Source organism: Erpetoichthys calabaricus, chromosome 7, assembly GCF_900747795.2.
Source record: "Erpetoichthys calabaricus chromosome 7, fErpCal1.3, whole genome shotgun sequence".
Lineage (NCBI taxonomy): Eukaryota > Metazoa > Chordata > Cladistia > Polypteriformes > Polypteridae > Erpetoichthys > Erpetoichthys calabaricus.
Genome location: NC_041400.2, coordinates 7,913,188 through 7,938,802, shown reverse-complemented (window position 1 = coordinate 7,938,802; position 25,615 = coordinate 7,913,188). Strand labels below are relative to the sequence as shown.

Below are 25,615 nucleotides of genomic sequence, written 5' to 3'. Positions count from 1 at the left end.
TCTTGTTTGTGTTTTAATTTTAATTTAAAATTTAAATTTTAATTCTTTTTTTTTTACATTTTATTTATTGATTTTATTGTAATCATTCCATACAAATAGATCAATTTATAACAAGAAGAAAAAAAAATTGAAGACAAATCAAACCCCACCCCTGATAAGGAGAGCTTAGCTAAAGCTTAGGGCTTTTTAATAAGGCAACAATAAACAAAAGAAATAAATAAATATATATAGGTAAATAAAAAATGGAGAAGGAAAATAAATGCGGTAATAGTAATTTCTCTTATTCTAAAAAAAATTTTAATTCTATTTTTATTTAATTAAAATTTTATATTTGCACTTCATGTTGTTACACTGTGGACCCTGAGCTTCTCAGTTTTCTCTATCTGTACACTTGTATATAGTTGAGATGATAATAAAGTTCTCTTTGACTTTGACATGAGAAGAAGCGTAGGTAAAGAGACATTCAGACACACATGGATATGGAAGAAAGGTGCTGAAGGTACACCTAGGACAAGAGATAGCAAATATTTTTATTTTTTTTTTATTTCCTGTCTTCAAGAGACCCTGTGACCCTGTAGTTAGGATATAACAGGTTGGATAATGGATGGATGGATGTCTTCAGGAGATAGTGTGGCTAGCAGTTCAGATCACCTTACTCACCTTAAGTGTCCAATGGTTATACGACCCCATGGCAAAAATTGTGGAATCACCACACATAGAAGATGTCCACCCAACTTTTTTACATTCATAGCAAAATAGCAAATCATAGACATAACACAAAATAATTTTTTGTTTAATAGCTGAACATTCTGACTATCATCATCATCATCATGACATCATTTATATGAATATCTTTGTTTCAAATTAATTTTTCAGCATTCATATTCATTGCTTGCATACGGACATCTGCCTAAATCTATTCAAATGTTTGTCTCAGTTCCCAGAGCTCCAGAAATTGATGTTTCAGACTGCTTGGTGGCTGACAATTCTGTCACGGTGGTCTGGAGGATGCCCGAGGAGGACAGTAAGATAGATCACTACATATTGGAGTACAGGAAAACCAACCATGAAGGAGTTCCCAGGGTGAAAGACGAGCGCTGCTGGGAGGTTGAAGACAACATCAGATCAACAGAGTTTTCATTAACAGGTAAACCTGAGATCTGTGCTCTACTTTCTTAACGATTAAGATGAAAACATTGAGCATTGTTTTATATCATTCTGCATGTCACTTTCATGCAAGTGGATTCTTTCTGGTGTTAGCATGCTGCTTTCTCTCTCTCTCGTCCCCATGCCCATCTCTCTCCATCATCTTTCACCTTTCCGCTTCCGCCTAATTTTTTGTGAATTTCCCCTTGGGATTAATAAAGTATCTATCTATCTATCTATCTATCTATCTATCTATCTATCTATCTATCTATCTATCTATCTATCTATCTATCTATCTATCTAATGTGTTGATTTTAAGCTCGATCCATTTTGTTTACGCAACTCGTCCACCGCAGAATTTTTATCTCTTGATCTTCCCTTCTTGCAGTCATTTCTTAGGTTTTGGATGTTCTTCTCCACTCATTTCTGAGATCTGACACTCAAATTTGGGAGATTTTTAGGTCAGTGGATGTAAATATGACATTTATGTTTGGAGTTTCTGTTTGCTTGAATATTTATAAAATATTTTGGACCGTTTCATTCGCCTGGAGTAACCGTCCACTGTTATGTTTGCGGATGAGATTGTGATCTGTAGTGATAGTAGGGAGCAGGTTGAGGAGACCCTGGTGAGGTGGAGATCTGGTCTAGAGAGGAGAGGAATGAAGGTCAGTAGGAACACCAAGACAGAATACATGTGTGTGAATGAGAGGGAGGTCAGTGGAATGGTGACAATGCAGGGAGGTGGAGGAGTTTAAATACTTGGGATCAACAGTACAGAGTAATGTGGATTGTGGAAGAGATGTGAAGTGAAGAGTGTCAGGAGTGATTTGTGACAGACAGGTATCAGGAAGAGTGAAAGGGAAGGTCTACAGGACGGTAGTGAGACCAGCTATGTTATAAGGGCTGGAGACAGTGGCACAGGAGACAGAGATGGTGGTGGCAGAGTTAAAGATGCTAAGATTTGCATTGGGTGTGACGAGGATGGAAAGGATTAGAAATGACGACATTAGAGGGTCAGCTCAGGTGGGACGGTTGGGAGACAAAGTCAGAAAGGCGAAATAGCGTTGGTTTGGACATGTGCAGAGGAGAGATGATGAGTATATTGGGTGAAGGGTGCTACAGATAGAGCTGCCAGGGAAGAGGAAAAGAGGAAGGCCTAAGAGAAGGTTTATGGATGTTGTGAGAGGGAACGTGAAGGTGGTAGGTGAGACAGAGCAAGATGTAGAGGACAAGAAGATATGGAAAGAGATTATCTGTTGTGGCAACCTCTAATGGGAGCAGCCAAATTAAGAAGAAGAAGCTGTTATTTTGGGTTCCCATTGTTTGGGTAGCTGTACTTGTTGAGGGGTTGGTTGGGGGGGGGGGTGTCCTCAGAGGTCGTGACCTGAAGGTAAGGACACAGCTTTCTAAAAGGTTGTCCAGGTTGTCACTTCTTCATCCGACTTGCGGAATCAAAACCCAATGTTGGGGGGTTGCTTTGCATTTGCAGGGACTGGTAGACTGGACAGGGTTGAAGGAAAGCTGATAGGAGCAAAGTGCAGAGGTATCCTTAATGAAACTCCTGCTCCAGAGCACTCCCTCTGGACTTCAGACCTCAGAGTTGACCCTTCCAACAGTACAAGGACTCTTAAGCACAAAGCAGGGGTGGCTTAGGTACAACTCTGGGAATGCTCTTGATTGACCCAGCTCCACCACAATAATGTTTCAACAGTGAAGTGTGGTGGTGGTAGCAACAGACAGTGGGAGACTAGACAGGATTGAAGGAAAGCTGAACGGAGCAAAACACAGAGATATCCTTAATGGGTGCTCTGGAACTCAGACTGTCCAGCTGGACAATGACCCAAAGAACAAAGCAAAGACAACACTGGAGTGGCTAGTGGCAACTCTGAAAATGTCCTAAGTGGCCGAACCAGAGCCCAGATCTGAACTCTAATCAAACATCTCCGGAAGGACCTGAAGGTAGCCGTCCATTGATGGTCTCCGTCCAACCTAACTGAGGTCAAGAGCATCTGCAGAAAAGAATGGCAAAAAAACAGAAAATTCACCAAATCCAGGTGTGTGAAGCTCATATCAAACCCAAGAAGACTTCAACTGTTAAGGGGACTTCAATGGGGTACTGAGTAAAGGGTCTGAATAGCTGTGTCAGTATGTCCAAATGTCTATAATCCTGTTTTCACTTTGTCATTCTGGGGGTGTTGAGTGTTGCTTGATGATGGAAACAATACATAAAAATGATTTTAGTGCAAGGCTGCAACAAAACAAAATGTAAAATAAGGGAAGGGGGTCTGAAGACTTTCTGGAGGCACCGTATGTGATGTCCTAATGGCCATTTTGATAAAAGTGTGACCACCACATCACTTTCTTTATTGGAACTTTAGGGAGAAGATACATTTCTATGTTTTTTTGGAGGTGATCAGTTAAAAGGTTATAAGAAAACCTTGGTGTTTTCTTCTTCTTCTTCTTCTTCTTCTTCTTCTTCTTCTTCTTCTTCTTCTTCTTCTTCTTCTTCTTCTTCTATTCCCACTTCTATGTGTGGTTGATGGGCTTGATCAACCTTCTCCACACGGCTCGGTCCTGCACCTCCTCACCAGTCAAGCCATTTTCCTTCTGATCTTCTTTTCCTTTATGCACTCACCCCCAGTTTGGCCTCCTTCATTGTCTCTTCCCCTATACTTCAATGTCCATCACACTTCTGCCCACATATTCATTGTATGTCCTAATCACATGTCTGTACCACCTAAACCAGACTTTTTTAGATATCTCGCCCCACATCTCCTCCGGTCTCCCTCTGAAAATAAGAAAACCCTTGGAGTTTACAAATGAATAAAACACAAGAATGGTTTCTGGTTGTCTCAGCCAGAAACCATTCCTGTGTTTTATTCATTTAACGACTCTTGACGTTTCTTCCCTTTGGTCCTTATTCTTGGTACACACTAACTTGGACAAATTTGAAAATGTCGTGACGTCTTTGCAAATGAGTCCTTTTGAAGAACCAGAGCTGTGCTGACTTTAGTATTACTGATTCCAGCAGTTAATTACCTGCCATGTTTCATTTCATTTTAGGGTTAAAGTTTGACTCAAAGTACATGAACTTCCGAGTGAGGGCTTGCAACAAGGCAGCGGCCGGGGATTATTCTGATCCGGTGACTCTCGAAACTAGAGGTAAGCGATACTTCGGACATCCACTCAATTCTTTAATCTAAAACCAAGTCGAATGGTCTACTCTTCAGGTGGACACTTCGTATATCAGAAAGATGAAGGAGTACTGCAATAATACTAAATACTAAGACGGACTACAGACAAAACTCCGTCAATCTCTAAACGCGGGAGTGATATAACCAAATAACCAAATTAATTAAAATGAAAGGTAATATATCAAAGAGCTTGTCTTCTAGATGCCCTCTATGATGGCACCATTTTGTATGTAAGTGATGTTTTTCCAAAGAAATTAAATGTGTAGATGTGTCCTAATTCATATTATCCTCATATTGGGTTTTTGTTGGATTCATAAAAACAACTTTGGAATGCTTGGAAATCTCATTTTTTGTTTTTTCTTCTGTCTGGCACCTCCTGACGCAGCAGTACAAGAAACCCACCCAAATAGCTTGACTCATCTTGCTATCTTGTTATGCAAGACATCGAGCTTCTGATGGTTTCCCACTATATTAGACCCACTAAACTCCTCATTTTAGGTGATTTTTTGGACCACCATAAAGAGTAAAATCAATGGTCGTCAATGATCAGAAGAACATGGAAGCTGTGCATGGCATTTCAACCGACTCCAGGGTTTCAACCCCTAATGGAATATGAGGGGTCAAAGTTCAGAAATGTGTTGAATCGATAATATCGGCATGTGGAGTGTCATTTTTTTTTTGATGTTGCTGATCATACATGTGATATTTTTGACATTTAATTATTTACCAGTGGTCCTCGCCCTTTATGGGCCACCCCCAGAAGGTTAAAAATGGTAAATTTCAATCATAAGCGTGTTGGGTATCGTTTCAGACTATTTCAAGGTCAGTGACACAAATATGATGCTGTTCTTGATATCTGATCCTTTACTAGGGATCCAAAGCTCTATGGTCCTCTATCAGAGGGTGACAAACGACACATTTCGATTACAATCGAGAAGATTTGCACACTTAAATTGAAGCACACATTTTAATACTTCAAGTATTTGACACAACTCTTCTTGTTTATTACATACTTCTACCTCATAAACTAAAGCATTACACTTCTTATGAACATCATTAACGAGGCTTACACGAATTCCGACTTTTTAGGTTTTATGATGGTTTAATTAATGATTCATGAAGACTTAATTCAGTTATTTAAGAAATTCTTGAGCATTTGGAGTAGATCCTAGAACTCCGTGGATGGCTAATGACCTTTCTCTTCTCTGTCTCTCGTTGTCAGCGTTTAACTTTTCACTCGACTCAACATCGTCACATCTGAATCTTAAAGTTGAAGACTGCTGTGTGGAATGGGATCCTGCAGGTGGGAAAGGTCAAGAAAGTAAAGTAAAAGGAAAAGAGAACAAGGGAAGGTAAGGTTCAGACTAGGCATCATGCTTTTCAGAGAAAAAAGAGTAATAATGGGTCATCATGGCATGTATAGTCATGTGAGAAATAAGCACACCTCAAGAAGTGTTTATCTTTGTTAACATCTGTGGACCTGTCGAGATTTGATCTTCATTTAACCAATACCTTTAGGTAAAGATGGTATAATGCAACAAATATCAGGCCACATTTTTATTTTGTTGTCCATTGTCTAATTTAAATAAATGTCAATGCAAATGTCTCCTGTGGAAAAAGTAAGTCCACCCCTCCATTTATCACCACCTCAAATACCTCAAACTAGAATCAGGTGCAGATGATTAGATGATCATTGGAGAGGCTCTTGACTGAAGCTGTGTTTTTTAACACAGACCTCAGACATTTAGTTTGGTTTGCTAGTGTGTACTCCGATATCTAAAGAACTCTCCGATACCTTGAGGAAGAAAGTTATAGATACTTAAGTGTTGGGGAAAGATCTCCAAACAGTTGGAAATCAACCACTCCACTGCTCAGGGGATTGTCAACAAGTGGAAAAGATTTCAAAGAATTGACACCCAGAGGAGGACACCCCAGCATGGTCAGCCCAAGAGCAGATTGTGAGATGCTAAAAGAAGTCTCTGAGTACCCCAGAATCTCAACACGGGACCTCCAAGTAACTCGTGCCACTGTTGATGTCAAAGTCTATCATTAGAAAGAAGCTGCACAAAAATTAGATGTACATGAGCTGAGTGCCAGGCGGGCACCAAAAAGAACATTGGGGCAAAGTTAGCACATGAATGCCTAAGCAAAGACCAGGACTTCTGGAACTGTGTGCTCTGGACAGACAAGGCAAAGACAGATTTATTTGGCCACAGTACCAGAAGACACGTTTAGTGAAAAGCAAAGACAAGCATTTGACCAGAAGAACCTGATAGTAACAGTAAAGCATGGTAGTGGAAATGCAGAATTCTGAGAAAGGGTCTTGTGAACAGAAGAGACTAAGATGAACCTCATCAGAGTGATGGTGAAGAGCAAACTGTGGAGATGAAAAGGAATTTCCCGAGATCTCAAGCAGACCACCTCATCTGTTAAACATGGAGGTGCTGGGGATGTTATGGCTTGGGCATGTGTGGCTGCCACAGGTCCTGCCACACTTCTCTTCATTGATGGTGGAACTGCTGACGGCAGCGGCATAATGAATTCTGAGGTGTGGAGAAATTTCTGATCTGCTCAAGATCCAGTAAAGGCCTCCAAACTCATCCTACAACAAGATGATGACCCCAAACAGACTTTTAAGGCAACACAGGAGTTTGTCAAAGCTAAAAAATGGCAAATTCTTGAATGGCCAAGCCAGTCACCCAACTTAATTTCAATAGAGCAGGCTGTCCGTATGCTGGAGGGGACAAGTCACTTGAATCAAGTAGGTGGCTGCATGAGAGGCTTGGCAGATCATCACCAGAGAAGACACTCAGCACCTGCTGATGTCTATGAATCACAGACCTCAAACAGTCATTGCATGTGAGGGATATGCGACAAAGAACTAAATATGGCAGCTTTAATAGACCTGCCATTGCTGAGTGCCAAACATTACGGTGCCCTGAAATGGGGGGACTGTGTAGAAAGAATGTTGTGTGACCAAAGTGTCTGCAAATCCCCTTAAATGAAAGTCTGCAATGTGCACTTTAATCACAATGTCTGAATTGTGTGATTTGTAATTGTAATCTGTGGAGCAGAGGGGTAAATGAAGAGAAGGTGTGTCTTTGTCCCAAACATTACGGAGCTCACTGTATATTAATGTATTTTATTAACTCTTTCAGGGCTGATGTCGACTTTTGCCAAAATTCAGGGGTATAGGACGGTAATCAGCTGTAAACTGTAACAAAACTCGCCGTTACGTTTTAGTTTGACTCTCTTTGCTAGAAGGAAAATTACATAGCTTTGTTGATTTAACCTCGATTCCCTGTGCATGCATGAGTAGTTGAAGAGCAAACAACCTCTAAATTGGCACTGACATCTGGTGAGAGACCAAAGCAGATGTGCAAAGCAAAATACTCCATGGTCACTTTACGTAATTTCGTTGAATAGGACTCTGACTTGTCGGACTCCAAGTTTGATGCAAGTGATTTGGAGATGGATATCAAAAACGAAAGTGAGGTACCAGCATCATCTGATCGGTCCACAGCTGATCGTGGTGCTGGACACTTTCATGTAGCTGATGCGCCTACAGCAGCTTTCACCTCGGAGGACCACCACTTGTGATGACAAGAGGTACAAACCATATTGCATCACACTGTGACTGCCACCCACTTACTGTGTGAAGACAGCCAGGCATCCGGCCCACCGTGCGTTCCTGCTGACAATCGAGGTGCCCCCATGCAACTACTGCCACCAGAGATGCCGAACATGCACCAGCAGCAGCCATGGCACATACCAACAGACATTTTATGTTGATTTACGAGGGGGGACCCAAAAATAACCGGAAATATTTTTAAAAAGTGTTTAATTTAATTTTCTGTACAAACTACAAAGTAATCTCCATTGGCGGAAATACACTTACCTAACCGTTTGTTCCATTGTTTGAAACATTTTTTAAATTCGTCTGAAGTAATGCCCATTAATGCTGTGGTCGTTTCTTGTTTTACCTCTTCGACGTCAGCAAAACGCCTTCCTTTCAAGTCTTTTTTCATCTGAGGGAACAAAAAGAAATCACATGGAGCTAAATCTGGTGAGTAGGGTGGGTGGTTCAGGGTTGTCATACCGTTTCTAACAGTAGTTTCTGCAACACTTTTTTCAAGAAGAAAACAAAATTTCACTGCCGCGCGTTGCTCACGATAATTGGCCATCGTAAATAAACGACACTTGCACAAAACTACTTTTACAAAAAAATTCACTGAACACAAGCCCAACCTTCCAGACTGATGGCACTTGGCAGACTGACTTGTGAGGAGTGTAACTAGATCGCCCTAGTGACCCAACCACGCACTACAAGTATCAACCTAACAACAACAAAATTCCGGTTATTTTTGGGTCCCCCCTTGTATGTGTGAAACCATTGCTTTGTGTGCTTTTCAGACAACTGAGTTTTTTGGAAAAAATATTCAGCCCTCAAAGAGTTAACTAAGCCTATAGGGTGGGAGGTTTCTTGTTGCACAGATTCAGTGAACGCTTTGGGTGGGTTGTGGCCCTGGCGATGGTGGTGTGCTCATTGTAATGTATGACTGAACCAAATGTACCGTTGTTAGTATTTTGTTGTGTTTTTATTTTGTTTTTCATGTATCCAGTATACTGGAAATCTAAATCACCGTTCATTCTCAAGAAACCCTAAAGTAGTACAATGGAGATGTCAATGGCGGAGTGGTGGCTCTGAGGCTAGGGATCTGCACTGGCAATCGGAAAGTTGCCGGTTCGAATCCCGTAAATGCCAATAGAGACTCTGCTCTGTTGGGCCCTTGAACAAGGCCCTTGACCTGCAATCGCTGAGCGCTTCAAGTAGTGAGAAAAGCGCTATATAAATGCAAAGAATTATTTTTATTTATTTTTTTTATTAATGAATGAAGGTTATAGTTGTACCAGGTGCCAAATGTCAGAGTGTAGAAAAGTAGTATGACATATTGCACCTAACAAAGATACGCGGTATGCCATTTAAAAAAGTCCGGTATTTGAAATTTGTGATGGAGACGTAAAGCTTGACGAGCGTCAATTAGGACTTAAGCCGCCATCATCCTGGTTTGCTGTGTATTTTAACTCTACAGGGTGGAAAGGTGAAAACCATGTTGGAGCTGGGTAAAATGACATTCAGTTTTATCCGTGGCAGACGATTCCTCGAAGAAACTTCAGTTCACGTTACCTGTAGAACGTTCTTCCCAGAAGCACTTGGGTGAAAGCAGAATCTGGAACTGTCGGGGACCTACCAATCTATGACTACATGTGCTAACTCATTGCTGTTTTATATTCTTTTGTCTACTAACAGCGGCCACGTTACCATTCTGAAGAACACCTCAAGGTGACCTTAGTCTTAGGATGCATTGTAGTTAGCAGATTTAGGAAGCTGCTGCCACGGGGAGCATCAGCATCTGCAGTACTGCCTAACAGCTTTTGAAAATGGATTTTTTATACAGGATTCATTCAAGCATTCATCTCATTACTTGTGTAGTCAATAAAGCCAGAGCCTCTCTTTGTCTTATATAAACCCCTCTTTAGTGAATACCCCCCAAAACTGCTGACATGTCATGGTGTCCTGGGTTCTATGCTACTGCTTCAGAAAGTCTTCAGACCCCCTACACTTTCCTCACGTTTTTCTCGGTTTCCCACATCACAGCCACACTCAATACCCAAGAACACAGTTTCTTAAAACTATGGAACTATGGGTCAGGGTCGCGGGTTACCGCTGTTGGGTTATATTTAATGGGAACGGGTCATGAACGGTTTACAAAGTGTTTCGCGACCGGTTGCCGTGGGTTGTTCAAACAATCGACACTGCTCTGCCATGACGTCATCAGCGATTATTCAAAGGGGAGAAGCTATGAGTGTCAGTGGTGATTCCTCAATAGGGGACCCTAACGGTCGTCCTGGACTGGGTCTTGAAGAAAGGATAAGATTGGGTCACAAAAAATAAAAAGTTTAAGAAACTCTGCCCTAACTGAATACAGGTTGGAGGATAAGTTTGGTGTTTTTTAAGTCGTTGACTGATTGGTCACTAACTAATGCTGGGGCACCAATTAGTTCATCCCTTTTTTATATTTTGCCAAGTCCAAACAACTTAAACAGGCACTTGATGGCACATAGAATAATAACAAATATAAAATGAAAATGTGAAATATTCAGCAAGGTACAAGGCTTGGTAGAACAGTCAGTACCCAGGCGGGAGCTCCGTTCTGTGGTCTGCTTACTCCAGAATGACACGACTTATGCTTTATGGTGACAGGAAAGGAAGGGGCGGAGTCAGTTGACATCAGTGGGTGGTTTCTCAGAATGAGATGACTCATGCTTTATAGTGAAAGGAATGAAAGGGGCGGAGTCAGTTGACATCAGTGGGTGGTTTCTCAGAATGAGATGACTCATGCTTTATAGTGAAAGGAATGAAAGGGGCGGAGTCAGTTGACATCAGTGGGCGGTTTCTCAGAATAAGATGCCTCATGTTTTATAGTGAAGAAAATGAAAGTGGCGGAGTCACTTGTACTCGGTGAGTGGTTTCTCAGAATGACACAACCCATGCTTTATAGTGAAGGGAATGAAGGGGTGGAGTCAGTTGCTATCAGTGGGCAGTTTCTTAGAGTAAGACGACTCATGCTTTATAGTGAAGGGAATGAAAGGGGGCGGAGTCAGTTGCTATTAGTGGGCAGTTTCCCAGAATAAGATGACTCATACTTTATAGTGAAAGGAAAGGAAGGGTGGAGTCAGTTGCCGTCGGTGGGTGGTTTCTCAGAATAAGATGCCACATGTTTTGTAGTGAAGAAAATGAAAGGGGCGGAGTCAGTTACTATCAGTGGGCAGTTTCTTAGAGTAAGACAACCCATGCTTAATAGTGAAGAAAATGAAAGGGGTGGAGTCAGTTGACATCAGTGGGTGGTTTCTCAGAATAAGATGCCTCATGTTTTATAGTGAAGAAAATGAAAGGGGCGGAGTCAGTTGCTATCAGTGGGCAGTTTCTTAGAGTAAGACGACTCATGCTTTATAGTGAAGAAAATGAAAGGGGTGGAGTCACTTCTACTCAGTGGGCGGTTTCTCAGAATGACACAACTCATGCTTTATAGTGAAGGGAATGAAAGGGGGCAGAGTCAGTTGCTATCAGTGGGCGGTTTCTCAGAATAAGACGACTCATGCTTTATAGTGAAAGGAAAGGAAGGGGTGGAGTCAGTTGCCATCGGTGGGTGGTTTCTTAGAATAAGATGACTCATACTTTATAGTGAAGAAAATGAAAGGGGTGGAGTCACTTCTACTCAGTGGGTGGTTTCTCAGAATGACACGACTCATGCTTTATAGTGAAGGGAATGAAAGGGGGCGGAGTCAGTTGCCATCAGTGGGCGGTTTTTCAGAATAAGATGACTTGTGCTTTATAGTGAAAGGAAAGGTAGGGGCAGAATCAGATATCCTTGGTGGGCAGTTTCCCAGGGCTGTGGGAGAAAAAAGAGATCACATCACATGTGGCAGCTGCCGACCTTGTGTCCTGGAGTGGTCGTGCTTATCTCGGATGAGCCCAAAAGGTGAACCTCAGAATGAACAAAGCAAAAACAGGGTTTTAGAAATTTTATCATATTAAATAAAAGTAAAAAGCTGAAATTTCCCATTGACACAAGTATTTCAGACCCTTCACTCAGCACCTACTTTAGTTGAAGCCCCTTTGGCAGCTATTCCATCCTGGAGTTTCCTTGAGTTTGATGCAACAAGTTTCACACATGAGAATTTGGTGGCCTTTATTTTCTGCACATCCTCTCAAACTCTGTCAGGTTGGATGGAGACCATTGGTGGACGGGTATCTTCAGGTCTTTCCAGAGATGCTCTATTGGGTTCAAGTCTGGACTCTGGTAGGGTCATTCTGTGACGTTCCCAGAGTGGACTATAAGCCCTTCCTGTGTCGACTTTGCTTTGTGTTGAGGGTTATTGTCTGGTTTGAATTTGAACCTTTGGCCCAGTCTGAGGTCCAGAGTTATCATGTAACACTAAAGTAATACAATGGAAGGATTACGGATCATTAAGAGCATTAGAACAATCTGGACGAGGACAGGCCATTCAGCCAACAAAGCTTGCCAGTCCTGTCCACTTAATTCTTTCAAAATAACATCAAGTTGAGCTCTGAAAGTCCCTAAACTCCTATTGTCCCCCACACTGCTTGGTCTCTTATTCCATGTGCCTATGTCTCTCTGTATGACAAAATCTTTATAATGTTTTTGTTAAATTTACCCTTCACAACTTTCCAACTGTGTCCAAATGTTCTTTTTGAACTCATTTTAAAGTCACCATCTTGATCCACTGTGCTAATTCCCTTCATAATTTTAAACACTTCAATCAGGCCTCCTCTTAATCTCCTTTAGCTTAAATTTGAAAGGTTGTTCCTCATAACTCATCCCCTGTAGCACTGGACTCCAGATGAGGCCTCACCAGTGTGTTACAAAGACCTGAGCACAACCTCCTGTGACTTGTACTGCACACATCAAGGCGCTATATAACCTGACATTCTGTTAGCCGTCTTAATGGCTTCTGAACACTGTCTGGAAGTCGATAGCTTACAGTCCACTATGACTCCTAAGTCCTTCTCATAAGGTGGACTCTCGATTTTCCGACTGCCCATTGTGTATTCAAACCTCATGTTTTTACTTCCTATGTGTAATTCTTTACATTTACTGACATTAAGCTGTTAAAATGTTCAACTCCTTTAATCTTTCCTCATAACTCATCCTCTGTAGCCCTGGACTCAGCCTAGTTGCTCTTCTCCAGACCTTTTTCTAGTGCTGTTATGTCCTTTTTGTAGCCTGGAGACCCAAACTGCACCCAGTACTCCAGATGAGGCCTCACCAGTGTGTTATAAACCTTGAGCAGAACCTCCTGTGACTTGTACTCCACACATCAAGGCGCTATATAACCTGGCATTCTGTTAGCCTTCTTAATGGTTATCTGGCAGTTGATAGTGTTGAGTCCACGATGACTCCTAAATCCTTCTAATGAGGTGAATTTTCGATTTCAGACCTCCCATCGTGTAGTTGAACCTCACATTTTTACTTCCTACTTGGAATTCTTTACATTTACTGACATTAAATTTCACCGTCCACAAATCTGCCCAATCCTGTCTGCTGTCCAAGTCCCTCTATGATGATTCAATAGATTCTCGATTATGTCAGTTATTCTCCATTATCTAGCGTGGTATCATCTGCAAACTTAATCAGCATGTTCCTTATATTCCTATCCAAATCAATTATATATCTGAAATGTGAAAGTTGTGAAGGGGTCTGAGGACTTTATGAACACACTGAACATAGAGAAGACTTGCTTATCTGAAGTACCCCAAAATGTGCCTATAAAGACAAAGAAACTGCAGATTATTGTGAACATTTTAATGAATCCTGGGTAAAAAGGACATGTTTGGTTTGCAGTGAACAAATATTATACATTGTGGCCAATTATACATAACAGTTTCAGAACAAATCAAAATTACTAAATCCAGCTCTTAAAGGACGGCCCAAGTAACGTCTCCAGAAGTCTTGGGTGCAATTATTTTAAGAATGTCGAACTCTCAAGTGCCGGGTGATTTGAACTTTTCACCTCCTCTTATTACTATTTATGTCATCAAACCCTTGATCAACTGACCTTATTCCTGGGATTGGCTTGGATGAACTGCAAATTCAAAATCTTCTAAATACAAAAAACTGTAAAAAAAATAAATAAATAAAAGTGTCCCGCCAGTCAGTTTAGGTTATTTGTCAAGGACTGGTGCTTTTTAAATTTGCAGGTTCAAGAAACGCTGAGCTGAAGGCGTGAGCTGCCTCTCTTAGTGCATGACTATGGCGAATGGGACGAGCGTGAAGATGTCCTCACTGTGGTGGTCAAGCACAAAGATTGTGTGTGTGGCTAAACACAGAACTGCTGCTGCTGTTTTTGGGGTGGCAGTGTCACACAAGGGGAAATGCCAGCCAACTCTGCACCCACTGGACACGGTGCTTAAAGGATAAATTGGGTATTTTTCACGGCTAAGTTATTTCTTCATAATCATGGTATATATATACATATTTAAATTGGCACATGACATTTTCTTCTAAAGTGAAACATTTTTTATACATTTAAATAAATAAAACAGCCTGTTATTGTGCTTTAAAATGGAAGTCCTAGGGCAGAGGTCCAAACATGACAACAAAAGCCTTTAAACTTACTAAATACGTCGACTTTGAAGCAGCAAAGGTTTTGATTTAAGAAAACTTGCCCTCCACATTTATGAGGCATGTTTGTGATATCAAAAAGAAAACTAAAATAATTATTTTGACACAAATTCTTGGAACTATTTTTCTTAAGGTAAAAATCCATTTCCTTTTCACTTGTCTGCTCAGAGTCATCGTTGTAGGTAGAGTTACGACAATGCGACAAACTCTATTCTGCTTATAGTCTGACATTTAGATAGATAGATAGATAGATAGATAGATAGATAGATAGATAGATAGATAGATAGATAGATAGATAGATAGATAGATAGATAGATAGATAGATAGATAGATAGATAGATAGATAGATAGATAGATATGAAAGGCACTATATAATAGATAGATAGATAGATAGATAGATAGATAGATAGATAGATAGATAGATAGATAGATAGATAGATAGATATGAAAGGCACTATAATAATAGATAGATAGATAGATAGATAGATAGATAGATAGATAGATAGATAGATAGATAGATAGATAGATAGATAGATATGAAAGGCACTATATAATAGATAGATAGATAGATAGATAGATAGATAGATAGATAGATAGATAGATAGATAGATAGATATGAAAGGCACTATATAATAGATAGATAGATAGATAGATAGATAGATAGATAGATAGATAGATAGATAGATAGATAGATAGATAGATAGATAGATAGATAGATAGATAGATAGATAGATGTGAAAGACACTATATAATAGATAGATAGATAGATGTGAAAGACACTATATAATAGATAGATAGATAGATAGATAGATAGATAGATAGATAGATAGATAGATAGATAGATAGATAGATAGATAGATATGAAAGGCACTATATAATAGATAGATAGATAGATAGATAGATAGATAGATAGATAGATAGATAGATAGATAGATAGATAGATAGATAGATATGAAAGGCACTATATAATAGATAGATAGATAGATAGATAGATAGATAGATAGATAGATAGATAGATAGATAGATAGATAGATAGATAGATAGATAGATAGATAGATAGATAGATAGATATGAAAGGCACTATATAATAGATAGATAGATAGATAGATAGATAGATAGATAGATAGATAGATAGATAGATAGATAGATAGATAGATAGATAGATAGATAGATAGATAGATATGAAAGGCACTATATAATAGATAGATAGATAGATAGATAGATAGATAGATAGATAGATAGATAGATAGATAGATAGATAGATAGATAGATAGATGTGAAAGACACTATATAATAGATAGATAGATAGATGTGAAAGACACTATATAATAGATAGATAGATAGATAGATAGATAGATAGATAGATAGATAGATAGATAGATAGATAGATAGATAGATAGATAGATAGATATGAAAGGCAATATATAATAGATAGATAGATAGATAGATAGATAGATAGATAGATAGATAGATAGATAGATAGATAGATAGATAGATAGATAGATATGAAAGGCACTATATAATAGATAGATAGATAGATAGATAGATAGATAGATAGATAGATAGATAGATAGATAGATAGATAGATAGATAGATAGATATGAAAGGCACTATATAATAGATAGATAGATAGATAGATAGATAGATAGATAGATAGATAGATAGATAGATAGATAGATAGATAGATATGAAAGGCACTATATAATAGATAGATAGATAGATAGATAGATAGATAGATAGATAGATAGATAGATAGATAGATAGATAGATATGAAAGGCACTATATATAATAGATAGATAGATAGATAGATAGATAGATAGATAGATAGATAGATAGATAGATAGATAGATAGATAGATAGATAGATAGATAGATAGATATGAAAGGCACTATATAATAGATAGATAGATAGATAGATAGATAGATAGATAGATAGATAGATAGATAGATAGATAGATAGATAGATAGATAGATGTGAAAGACACTATATATAATAGATAGATAGATAGATAGATAGATAGATAGATAGATAGATAGATAGATAGATAGATAGATAGATAGATAGATAGATAGATATGAAAGGCACTATATAATAGATAGATAGATAGATAGATAGATAGATAGATAGATAGATAGATAGATAGATAGATAGATAGATATGAAAGGCACTATAATAATAGATAGATAGATAGATAGATAGATAGATAGATAGATAGATAGATAGATAGATAGATAGATAGATAGATAGATAGATAGATAGATAGATATGAAAGGCACTATATAATAGATAGATAGATAGATAGATAGATAGATAGATAGATAGATAGATAGATAGATAGATAGATAGATAGATAGATAGATATGAAAGGCACTATATAATAGATAGATAGATAGATAGATAGATAGATAGATAGATAGATAGATAGATAGATAGATAGATAGATAGATAGATAGATATGAAAGGCACTATATAATAGATAGATAGATAGATAGATAGATAGATAGATAGATAGATAGATAGATAGATAGATAGATAGATAGATAGATAGATGTGAAAGACACTATATAATAGATAGATAGATAGATGTGAAAGACACTATATAATAGATAGATAGATAGATAGATAGATAGATAGATAGATAGATAGATAGATAGATAGATAGATATGAAAGGCACTATATAATAGATAGATAGATAGATAGATAGATAGATAGATAGATAGATAGATAGATAGATAGATAGATAGATAGATAGATAGATATGAAAGGCACTATATAATAGATAGATAGATAGATAGATAGATAGATAGATAGATAGATAGATAGATAGATAGATAGATAGATATGAAAGGCACTATATAATAGATAGATAGATAGATAGATAGATAGATAGATAGATAGATAGATAGATAGATAGATAGATAGATAGATAGATATGAAAGGCACTATATATAATAGATAGATAGATAGATAGATAGATAGATAGATAGATAGATAGATAGATAGATAGATAGATAGATAGATAGATAGATAGATAGATAGATAGATATGAAAGGCACTATATAATAGATAGATAGATAGATAGATAGATAGATAGATAGATAGATAGATAGATAGATAGATATGAAAGGCACTATATAATAGATAGATAGATAGATAGATAGATAGATAGATAGATAGATAGATAGATAGATAGATAGATAGATAGATAGATATGAAAGGAAATATATAATAGATAGATAGATAGATAGATAGATAGATAGATAGATAGATAGATAGATAGATAGATAGATAGATAGATAGATAGATATGAAAGGCACTATATAATAGATAGATAGATAGATAGATAGATAGATAGATAGATAGATAGATAGATAGATAGATAGATAGATAGATAGATAGATAGATAGATAGATGTGAAAGACACTATATAATAGATAGATAGATAGATGTGAAAGACACTATATAATAGATAGATAGACAGATAGATAGATAGATAGATAGATAGATAGATAGATAGATAGATAGATAGATAGATAGATAGATAGATATGAAAGGCACTATATAATAGATAGATAGATAGATAGATAGATAGATAGATAGATAGATAGATAGATAGATAGATAGATAGATAGATAGATAGATAGATAGATAGATAGATAGATAGATAGATAGATAGATAGATAGATGCTATTTATGTAACTCAAGTGCCACCTCTCTGTATGTTTTTGCCTTCACCCGCACTATGGACACTGAGAGCCGCTGTTTTGGTAACTAAAGCAGTGCGTGTCCCCACCCTAACTAGGGCTCCATATCAGCTTTGACTGCCACTGGCTGCTGATAATGAAGTAAGCTTCCATCAAGTGAAATAATATACGCGATCCTAAGTGTGCCTTTTTCAGTTGTTTTGCAGAGTTGTTGACAGAACAGAGACAACTCACATCAGGGCATCAACATTTATTATCAATAGCAGCACTTGGTGATGGATTTCTGAAGTAAATCCACACCCCTGGCTCTGGAAGGTACCGTGGAAAAAAATGGGCAGCAGAGTAAAGTACACAGTCTCTTTTTAAAATGGCTGAATCTCTCAACAGTGCTTTTTTACCTTTTTAAAACAACATGGGTATACCAAGGTTTGCAATACCTATGCAATGTCAAGACGCAGATCAATACTCAGTAACGTTTTTAGCTTGAATAATTGAAGTATTCATTCACCTGTGGATTTGTGCACCCATTAGTCCCATTCTAAGCTCCATGAGCAAACAGTTTTTAAAATTAATAAAACATGCTTCACTCCAGAGCACAATTTTGTGCGGCAAATTAATATATACCGTGATTCTTAATCAATAACCTTGGCTTGAAAAACACTGAATTTAACATTTATTCCCTCAAACGGTTGACCATGTTGAGCAACAGCCATATAAACTGAAATTGCTATCTCACCAAAAACGATAGAGAAGGTCTGATGATCAGAGGGGCTTCTGCATTACGTGTCACATTGTTTGACAGAACTGATTGAAAGTCCTGCCTGCTGTCTTTATAAATGGCCACATGTATGATATTAGAGAATAACTTCTGGTTTACTCGGTTTGTCAGTTTGATCATTTACCTCTGATTCACAAGAAATGTGTGGGAAATATGAATGCATTTAGATGCATAGTTTGAAGTGGTGAAAAATATTGCTGTTAAATTTCAAGTTTTTGCTCTAATGCTTTTATATGTGGCTTTTTTACTTTTTTTTCCATGCTTGCAATCGTTTTTGCCCCTGGTGAGTAAACCTTTCTTTCTTTCTTTCTTTCTTTCTTTCTTTCTTTCTTTCTTTCTTTCTTTCTTTCTTTCTTTCTTTCTTTCTTTCTTTCTATTATATAGTGCCTTTCATATCTATCTATCTATCTATCTATCTATCTATCTATCTATCTATCTATCTATCTATCTATCTATCTATCTATCTATCTATCTCTATTATATAATGCCTTTCACAGTGCCTTTCTATCTATCTATCTATCTATCTATCTATCTATCTATCTATCTATCTATCTATCTATCTATCTATCTATCTATCTATCTATCTATCTATCTATCTATCTATCTATCTATCTATCTATCTCCATCCATCCATTGTCTCCCGCTTATCCGAGGTCGGGTCGCGGGGGCAGCAGCTTGAGCAGAGATGCCCAGACTTCCCTCTCCCCGGCCACTTCTTCTAGCTCTTCCGGGAGAATCCCAAGGCGTTCCCAGGCCAGTCGAGAGACATAGTCCCTCCAGCGTGTCCTGGGTCTTCCCCGGGACCTCCTCCCGGTTGGACGTGCCCGGAACACCTCACCAGGGAGGCGTCCAGGAGGCATCCTGATCAGATGCCCGAGCCACCTCATCTGACTCCTCTTGATGCGGAGGAGCAGCGGCTCTACTCTGAGGTCCTCCTGGATGACTGAGCTTCTCACCTTATCTTTAAGGGAAAGCCCAGACACCCTGCGGAGGAAACTCATTTCAGCCGCTTGTATTTCCGATCTCGTTCTTTCGGTCACTACCCATAGCTCATGACCATAGGTGAGGGTAGGAACATAGATCGACTGATAAATTGAGAGCTTCGCCTTGCAGCTCAGCTCCTTTTTCACCACGACAGACCGATGCAGAGCCCGCATTACTGTGGATGCCGCACCGATCTACCTGTCGATCTCACGCTCCATTCTTCCCTCACTCGTGAACAAGACCCCAAGATACTTGAACTCCTCCACTTGGGGCAGGATCTCGCTACCAACCCTGAGAGGTCACTCCACCCTTTTCCGGCTGAGGACCATGGTCTCGGATTTGGAGGTGCTGATTCTCATCCCAGCCGCTTCACACTCGGCTGCGAACCGATCCAGAGAGAGCTGAAGATCACGGCCTGATGAAGCAAACAGGACAACATCATCTGCAAAAAGCAGTGACCCAATCCTGAGCCCACCAAACCGGACCCCCTCAACACCCTGGCTGCGCCTAGAAATTCTGTCCATAAAAGTTATGAACAGAATCGGTGACAAAGGGACAAAGGGCAGCCCTGGCGGAGTCCAACTCTCACTGGAAATGGGTTCGATTTACTGCCGGCAATGCGGACCAAGCTCTGGCACTGATCGTACAGGGACCGAACAGCCCTTATCAGGGGGGCTGGTACCCCATACTCTCGGAGTACCCCCCACAGGATTCCCCGAGGGACACGGTCGAATGCCTTTTCCAAGTCCACAAACACATGTAGACTGGTTGGGCAAACTCCCATGCACCCTCCAGGACCCTGCTAAGGGTATAGAGCTGGTCCACTGTTCCGCGACCAGGACGAAAATCACACTGTTCCTCCTGAATCCGAGGCTCGACCCTCCTCTCCAGGACCCCTGAATAGACTTTTCCAGGGAGGCTGAGGAGTGTGATCCCTCTGTAGTTGGAACACACCCTCCGATCCCCCTTCTTAAAGAGGGGGACCACCACCCCGGTCTGCCAATCCAGAGGCACTGTCCCTAATGTCCATGCGATGTTGCAGAGGCGTGTCTACCAAGACAGTCCTACAACATCCAGAGCCTTGAGGAACTCCGGGCGTATCTCATCCACCCCCGGGGCCCTGTCACCAAGGAGTTTTTTGACCACCTCGGTGACCTCAGTCCCAGAGATGGGGGAGCCCACCTCTGAGTCCCCAGGCTCTGCTTCCTCATTGGAAGGCATGTTAGTGGGATTGAGGAGGTCTTCGAAGTACTCCCCCCACCGACCCACAACGTCCCGAGTCGAGGTCAGCAGCGCACCATCCCCACCATACACAGTGTTGACACTGCACTGCTTCCCCTTCCTGAGACGCCGGATGGTGGACCAGAATCTCCTCGAAGCCGTCCGAAAGTCGTTCTCCATGGTCTCCCCGAACTCCTCCCACGCCTGAGTTTTTGCCTCAGCAACCACCAAAGCCGCATTCCGCTTGGCCTGCCGGTACCTATTAGCTGCCTCCAGAGTCCCACAGGACAAAAGGGTCCTGTAAGACTCCTTCTTCAGCTTGACGGCATCCTTCACCGCCGGTGTCCACCAACGGGTTCGGGGATTGCCGTCACGACAGGCACCGACCACCTTACGGCCACAGCTCCGGTCAGCTGCCTCAACAATAGAGGCACGGAACATGGCCCATTCGGACTCAATGTCCCCCACCTCCCTCGGGATGTGGTCGAAGTTCTGCCGGAGGTGGGAGTTGAAGCTACTTCTGACAGGGGGCTCTGCCAGACGTTCCCAGCAGACCCTCACAACACGTTTGGGCCTACCACGCCTGACCGGCATCCTCCCCCACCATCGAAGCCAACTCACCACCAGGTGGTGATCAGTTGACAGCTCCGCCCCTCTCTTCACCCGAGTGTCCAAGACATGTGGCCGCAAGTCCGACGACACGACCACAAAGTCGATCATCGAACTGAGGCCTAGGGTGTCCTGGTGCCAAGTGCACATATGAACACCCCTATGCTTGAACATGGTGTTCGTTATGGACAATCCGTGACGAGCACAGAAGTCCAATAACAAAACACCGCTCGGGTTCAGATCAGGGGGGCCATTCCTCCCAATCACGCCCTTCCAGGTCTCACTGTCATTGCCCACGTGAGCATTGAAGTCTCCCAGCAGAACGAGGGAGTCCCCAGAAGGTATGCCCTCTAGCACCCCCTCCAGGGACTCCAAAAAGGGTGGGTACTCCGAACTGCTGTTCGGTGCATACGCACAAACAACAGTTAGGACCCGTCCCCCCACCCGAAGGCGAAGGGAGGCTACCCTCTCGTCCACCGGGGTAAACCCCAATGTACAGGCTCCAAGTTGGGGGGCAATAAGTATACCCACACCCGCTCGGCACCTCTCACCGGGGGCAACTTCAGAGTGGTAGAGAGTCCAGCCCCTCTCAAGGTGATTGGTTCCAGAGTCCAAGCTGTGCGTCGAGGTGAGTCCGACTATATCTAGCCGGAACCTCTCAACTTCGCACACAAGCTCAGGCTCCTTCCCCTTCAGAGAGGTGACATTCCACGTCCCAAGAGCCAGCTTCTGTAGCCGAGGATCGGACCGCCAAGGTCCCCGCCTTCGGCCACCACCCAACTCATACTGCACCCGACCTCCTTGGCCCCTCTAATAGGTGGTGAGCCCATGGGAAGGGGGACCCATGTTGCCTCTTCGGGCTGTGCCCGGTCGAGCCCCATGGGTGCAGGCCTGGCCACCAGGCACTCGCCATCGAGCCCCACCTCCAGGCCTGGCTCCAGAGTGGGGCCCCGGTGACACGCATCCGGGCAAGGGAAAACGCCGTCCAAAATTGTTTTTCATCATAGGAGGTTTGTTTAGCCGCTCTTTGTCTCATCCCTCACCTAGGACCAGTTTGCCTTGGGTGGCCCTACCAGGGGCATAAAGCCCCGGACAACAGAGCTCCAAGGATCATTGGGACACGCAAACCCCTCCACCACGATAAGGTGGCAGTTAAAGGAGGATCTATCCATCCATCCATTTTCCAACCCGCTGAATCCGAACACAGGGTCACGGGGGTCTGCTGGAGCCAATCCCAACCAACACAGGGCACAAGGCAGGGAACCAATCTCGGGCAGGGTGCCAACCCACCGCAGGACACACACAAACACACCCACACACCAAGCACACACTAGGGCCAATTTAGAATCGCCAATCCACCTAACCTGCATGTCTTTGGACTGTGGGAGGAAACCGGAGTACCCAGAGGAAACCCACGCAGACACAGGGAGAACATGCAGACTCCACGCAGGGTGGACCCGGGAACCGAACCCGGGTCTCCTAACTGCGAGGCAGCAGCGCTACCACTGCGCCACCGTGCCGCCCAGGAGGATCTATCAATCTATAATTATATATTATATATCTCTATTACTGTATATAGTGCCTTTCATGGTGCCTATCTATCTATCTATCTATCTATCTATCTATCTATCTATCTATCTATCTATCTATCTATCTATCTATCTATCATATAGTGCCTTTCATATCTATCTATCTATCTATCTATCTATCTATCTATCTATCTATCTATCTATCTATCTATCTATCTTATAGTGTCTTTCATATCTATCTATCTATCTATCTATCTATCTATCTATCTATCTATCTATCTATCTATCTATCTATCTATCTATCTATTATATAGTGTCTTTCACATCTATCTATCTATCTATCTATCTATCTATCTATCTATCTATCTATCTATCTATCTATCTATCTATCTATCTATCTATCTATCTATCTATCTATCTATCTATCTATCTATCTATCTATTATATAGTGTCTTTCACATCTATCTATCTATCTATCTATCTATCTATCTATCTATCTATCTATCTATCTATCTATCTATCTATCTATCTATCTATCTATCTATTTCTATATCTATCTATTGACTGCATGTATGCTTATTATTCCTATTTTATGGATTTTGTGTAAGAGTCAGCATTGACTATTGTGGTTTTAACTTTGATAAAGCCCTTTGATAATTATTATCATTATTTTTATGTTGCAAATGACATAACATGTACAATATTTTTTTATTCTTCCATCTGTTTGAGAGAATTCAGTTTTTGATTTTTAATACATCTGAAAGCCATTCCAAAGATTTGTTTTCACTTTGTCATTATGGGTTAGTGAGTGTAGAAAGAAGGGTAAAAACACGGTAACATGAAACTTACTGTACGACACAATAAAATACACAGAAGGTGTGGGGGGTCTGAAGACTTTGGGAATCCACTGAAGGTCCAATAGGAAGACAATGTGAGGGAGGAAGAGAGAGGATGGAAACTTGTAAATTAGAAGCATAAAATTAACTTTAAAGCTAAGACCAATTTCAAAGTCCTGAAAGGATCACTTTAATTCAAGCAGTTCTGTGTTGAGCCCGTGTTCGGCCCCTTTGCCTCTGTACGTGTGGTAAGCCCACTTTGCTGTTCCAGTGTTTCTGCTGCAGGTGCAGGCCTTTATGCCAGGGCAGCCCTTTTCAAACACTCTTAAGTCATATTTTTCTCCTGGAAGCTTTCCCACTTGTTTGAAGAGTATCCCCTTACGAAGGGCACCTGCTTATTTTGCTGTTCAGGGTTATTGTTAGTGTAGTCTGATATTTCAGTGGATGGCACGCTCTGTCAGTTCAGCTGCCATTCCTCCATTGTGAGAGCAGAAAGGACATTTGAGCCGCTGCTAGAATAATGGATTCCATGTATTCAGTACAGAAATGCATACAATGGATTGAACTGATAAAAGAAGTTAATGTTTGTAGTAAAATTCTGTAGAATTTTTAACAATAATAAGAAGATGTGTGAGAATTTGTGGTCATGCTGCTCGTATTTCATGGGTGGAGATGACGTCTGAATTCGCAAAAGAGGTCCTGATGCGCGGTGTTCGTAAGACATGCAATGATTTACTTCATGAGGTAGAAGTTCATAATAAAGAAGAGTAGTCAGGTCAGAACAATTGAAATATTAAAATCTATTTTTCAGTTTCAATGTTTTTCAGTGTAATAGAAATTTGTCATTTGTCACCCTCTGATAGGTCCATAGAGAGCCAGACCCCTAATAAAGTATTAAAAAAAATCTCATATTTGTATCACTGACCACAAAATTATTAAAAAATGACACCTCACATGCTTACATTTGCAATTTGTCATTTTCAACCTTCTGGGAGTGTCTCTTAGAGGGCTAGGACCACTGGTGAAGAATCAGATATCAACAAAATGATCATAATTGTGATCAGCAACCTCAAAATAGCATAAATGAAACTCCATATGCCGATATTACCGATCCCCATATTTTCAAAGTTTCATGAAAAGGAGTAACTTTGACTGCTTGTATCCCATTGGAGGTGAACCCCTGGGATCGGTTGATGTGGTCTGCACAACTTCAAGCCCTTATGATCATTTTTGGTGCAGACACCTATTAGTTTAATCTTTATCATAAGGGGGTCATTTCCTGCATAAAATATGGTTCTAAAATGGCTTAAAATTAGGGTTTTTTTGAGTCTTGTGAGCAAAAAGTAGCAGTCAGGTCAGGTCAGGTTGGGGAGCATGCCCTGGTACCCACCACTCGATGAAACA

The 25,615-nt window shown here is 40.6% G+C and overlaps 1 protein-coding gene across 4 annotated transcripts in view; it reads left to right on the top strand.

Annotated features, from left to right (window-relative positions):
* The window catches only part of fsd1l (fibronectin type III and SPRY domain containing 1-like), a 141,849-nt gene that overhangs the window by 95,514 nt on the left and 20,720 nt on the right, over positions 1-25,615 (top strand). For 2 of the 4 annotated variants that reach the window (XM_051929804.1, XM_028805051.2), the window contains exons 7-10: positions 938-1,147; positions 4,210-4,308; positions 5,563-5,692; positions 9,652-9,684. In XM_051929804.1, the coding sequence (XP_051785764.1) occupies positions 938-1,147; positions 4,210-4,308; positions 5,563-5,692; positions 9,652-9,684 (472 nt within the window). The remainder of the gene's footprint in view (positions 1-937; positions 1,148-4,209; positions 4,309-5,562; positions 5,693-9,651; positions 9,685-25,615) is intronic. The other 2 variants (XM_051929806.1, XM_051929805.1) reach the window with 1 other exon arrangement.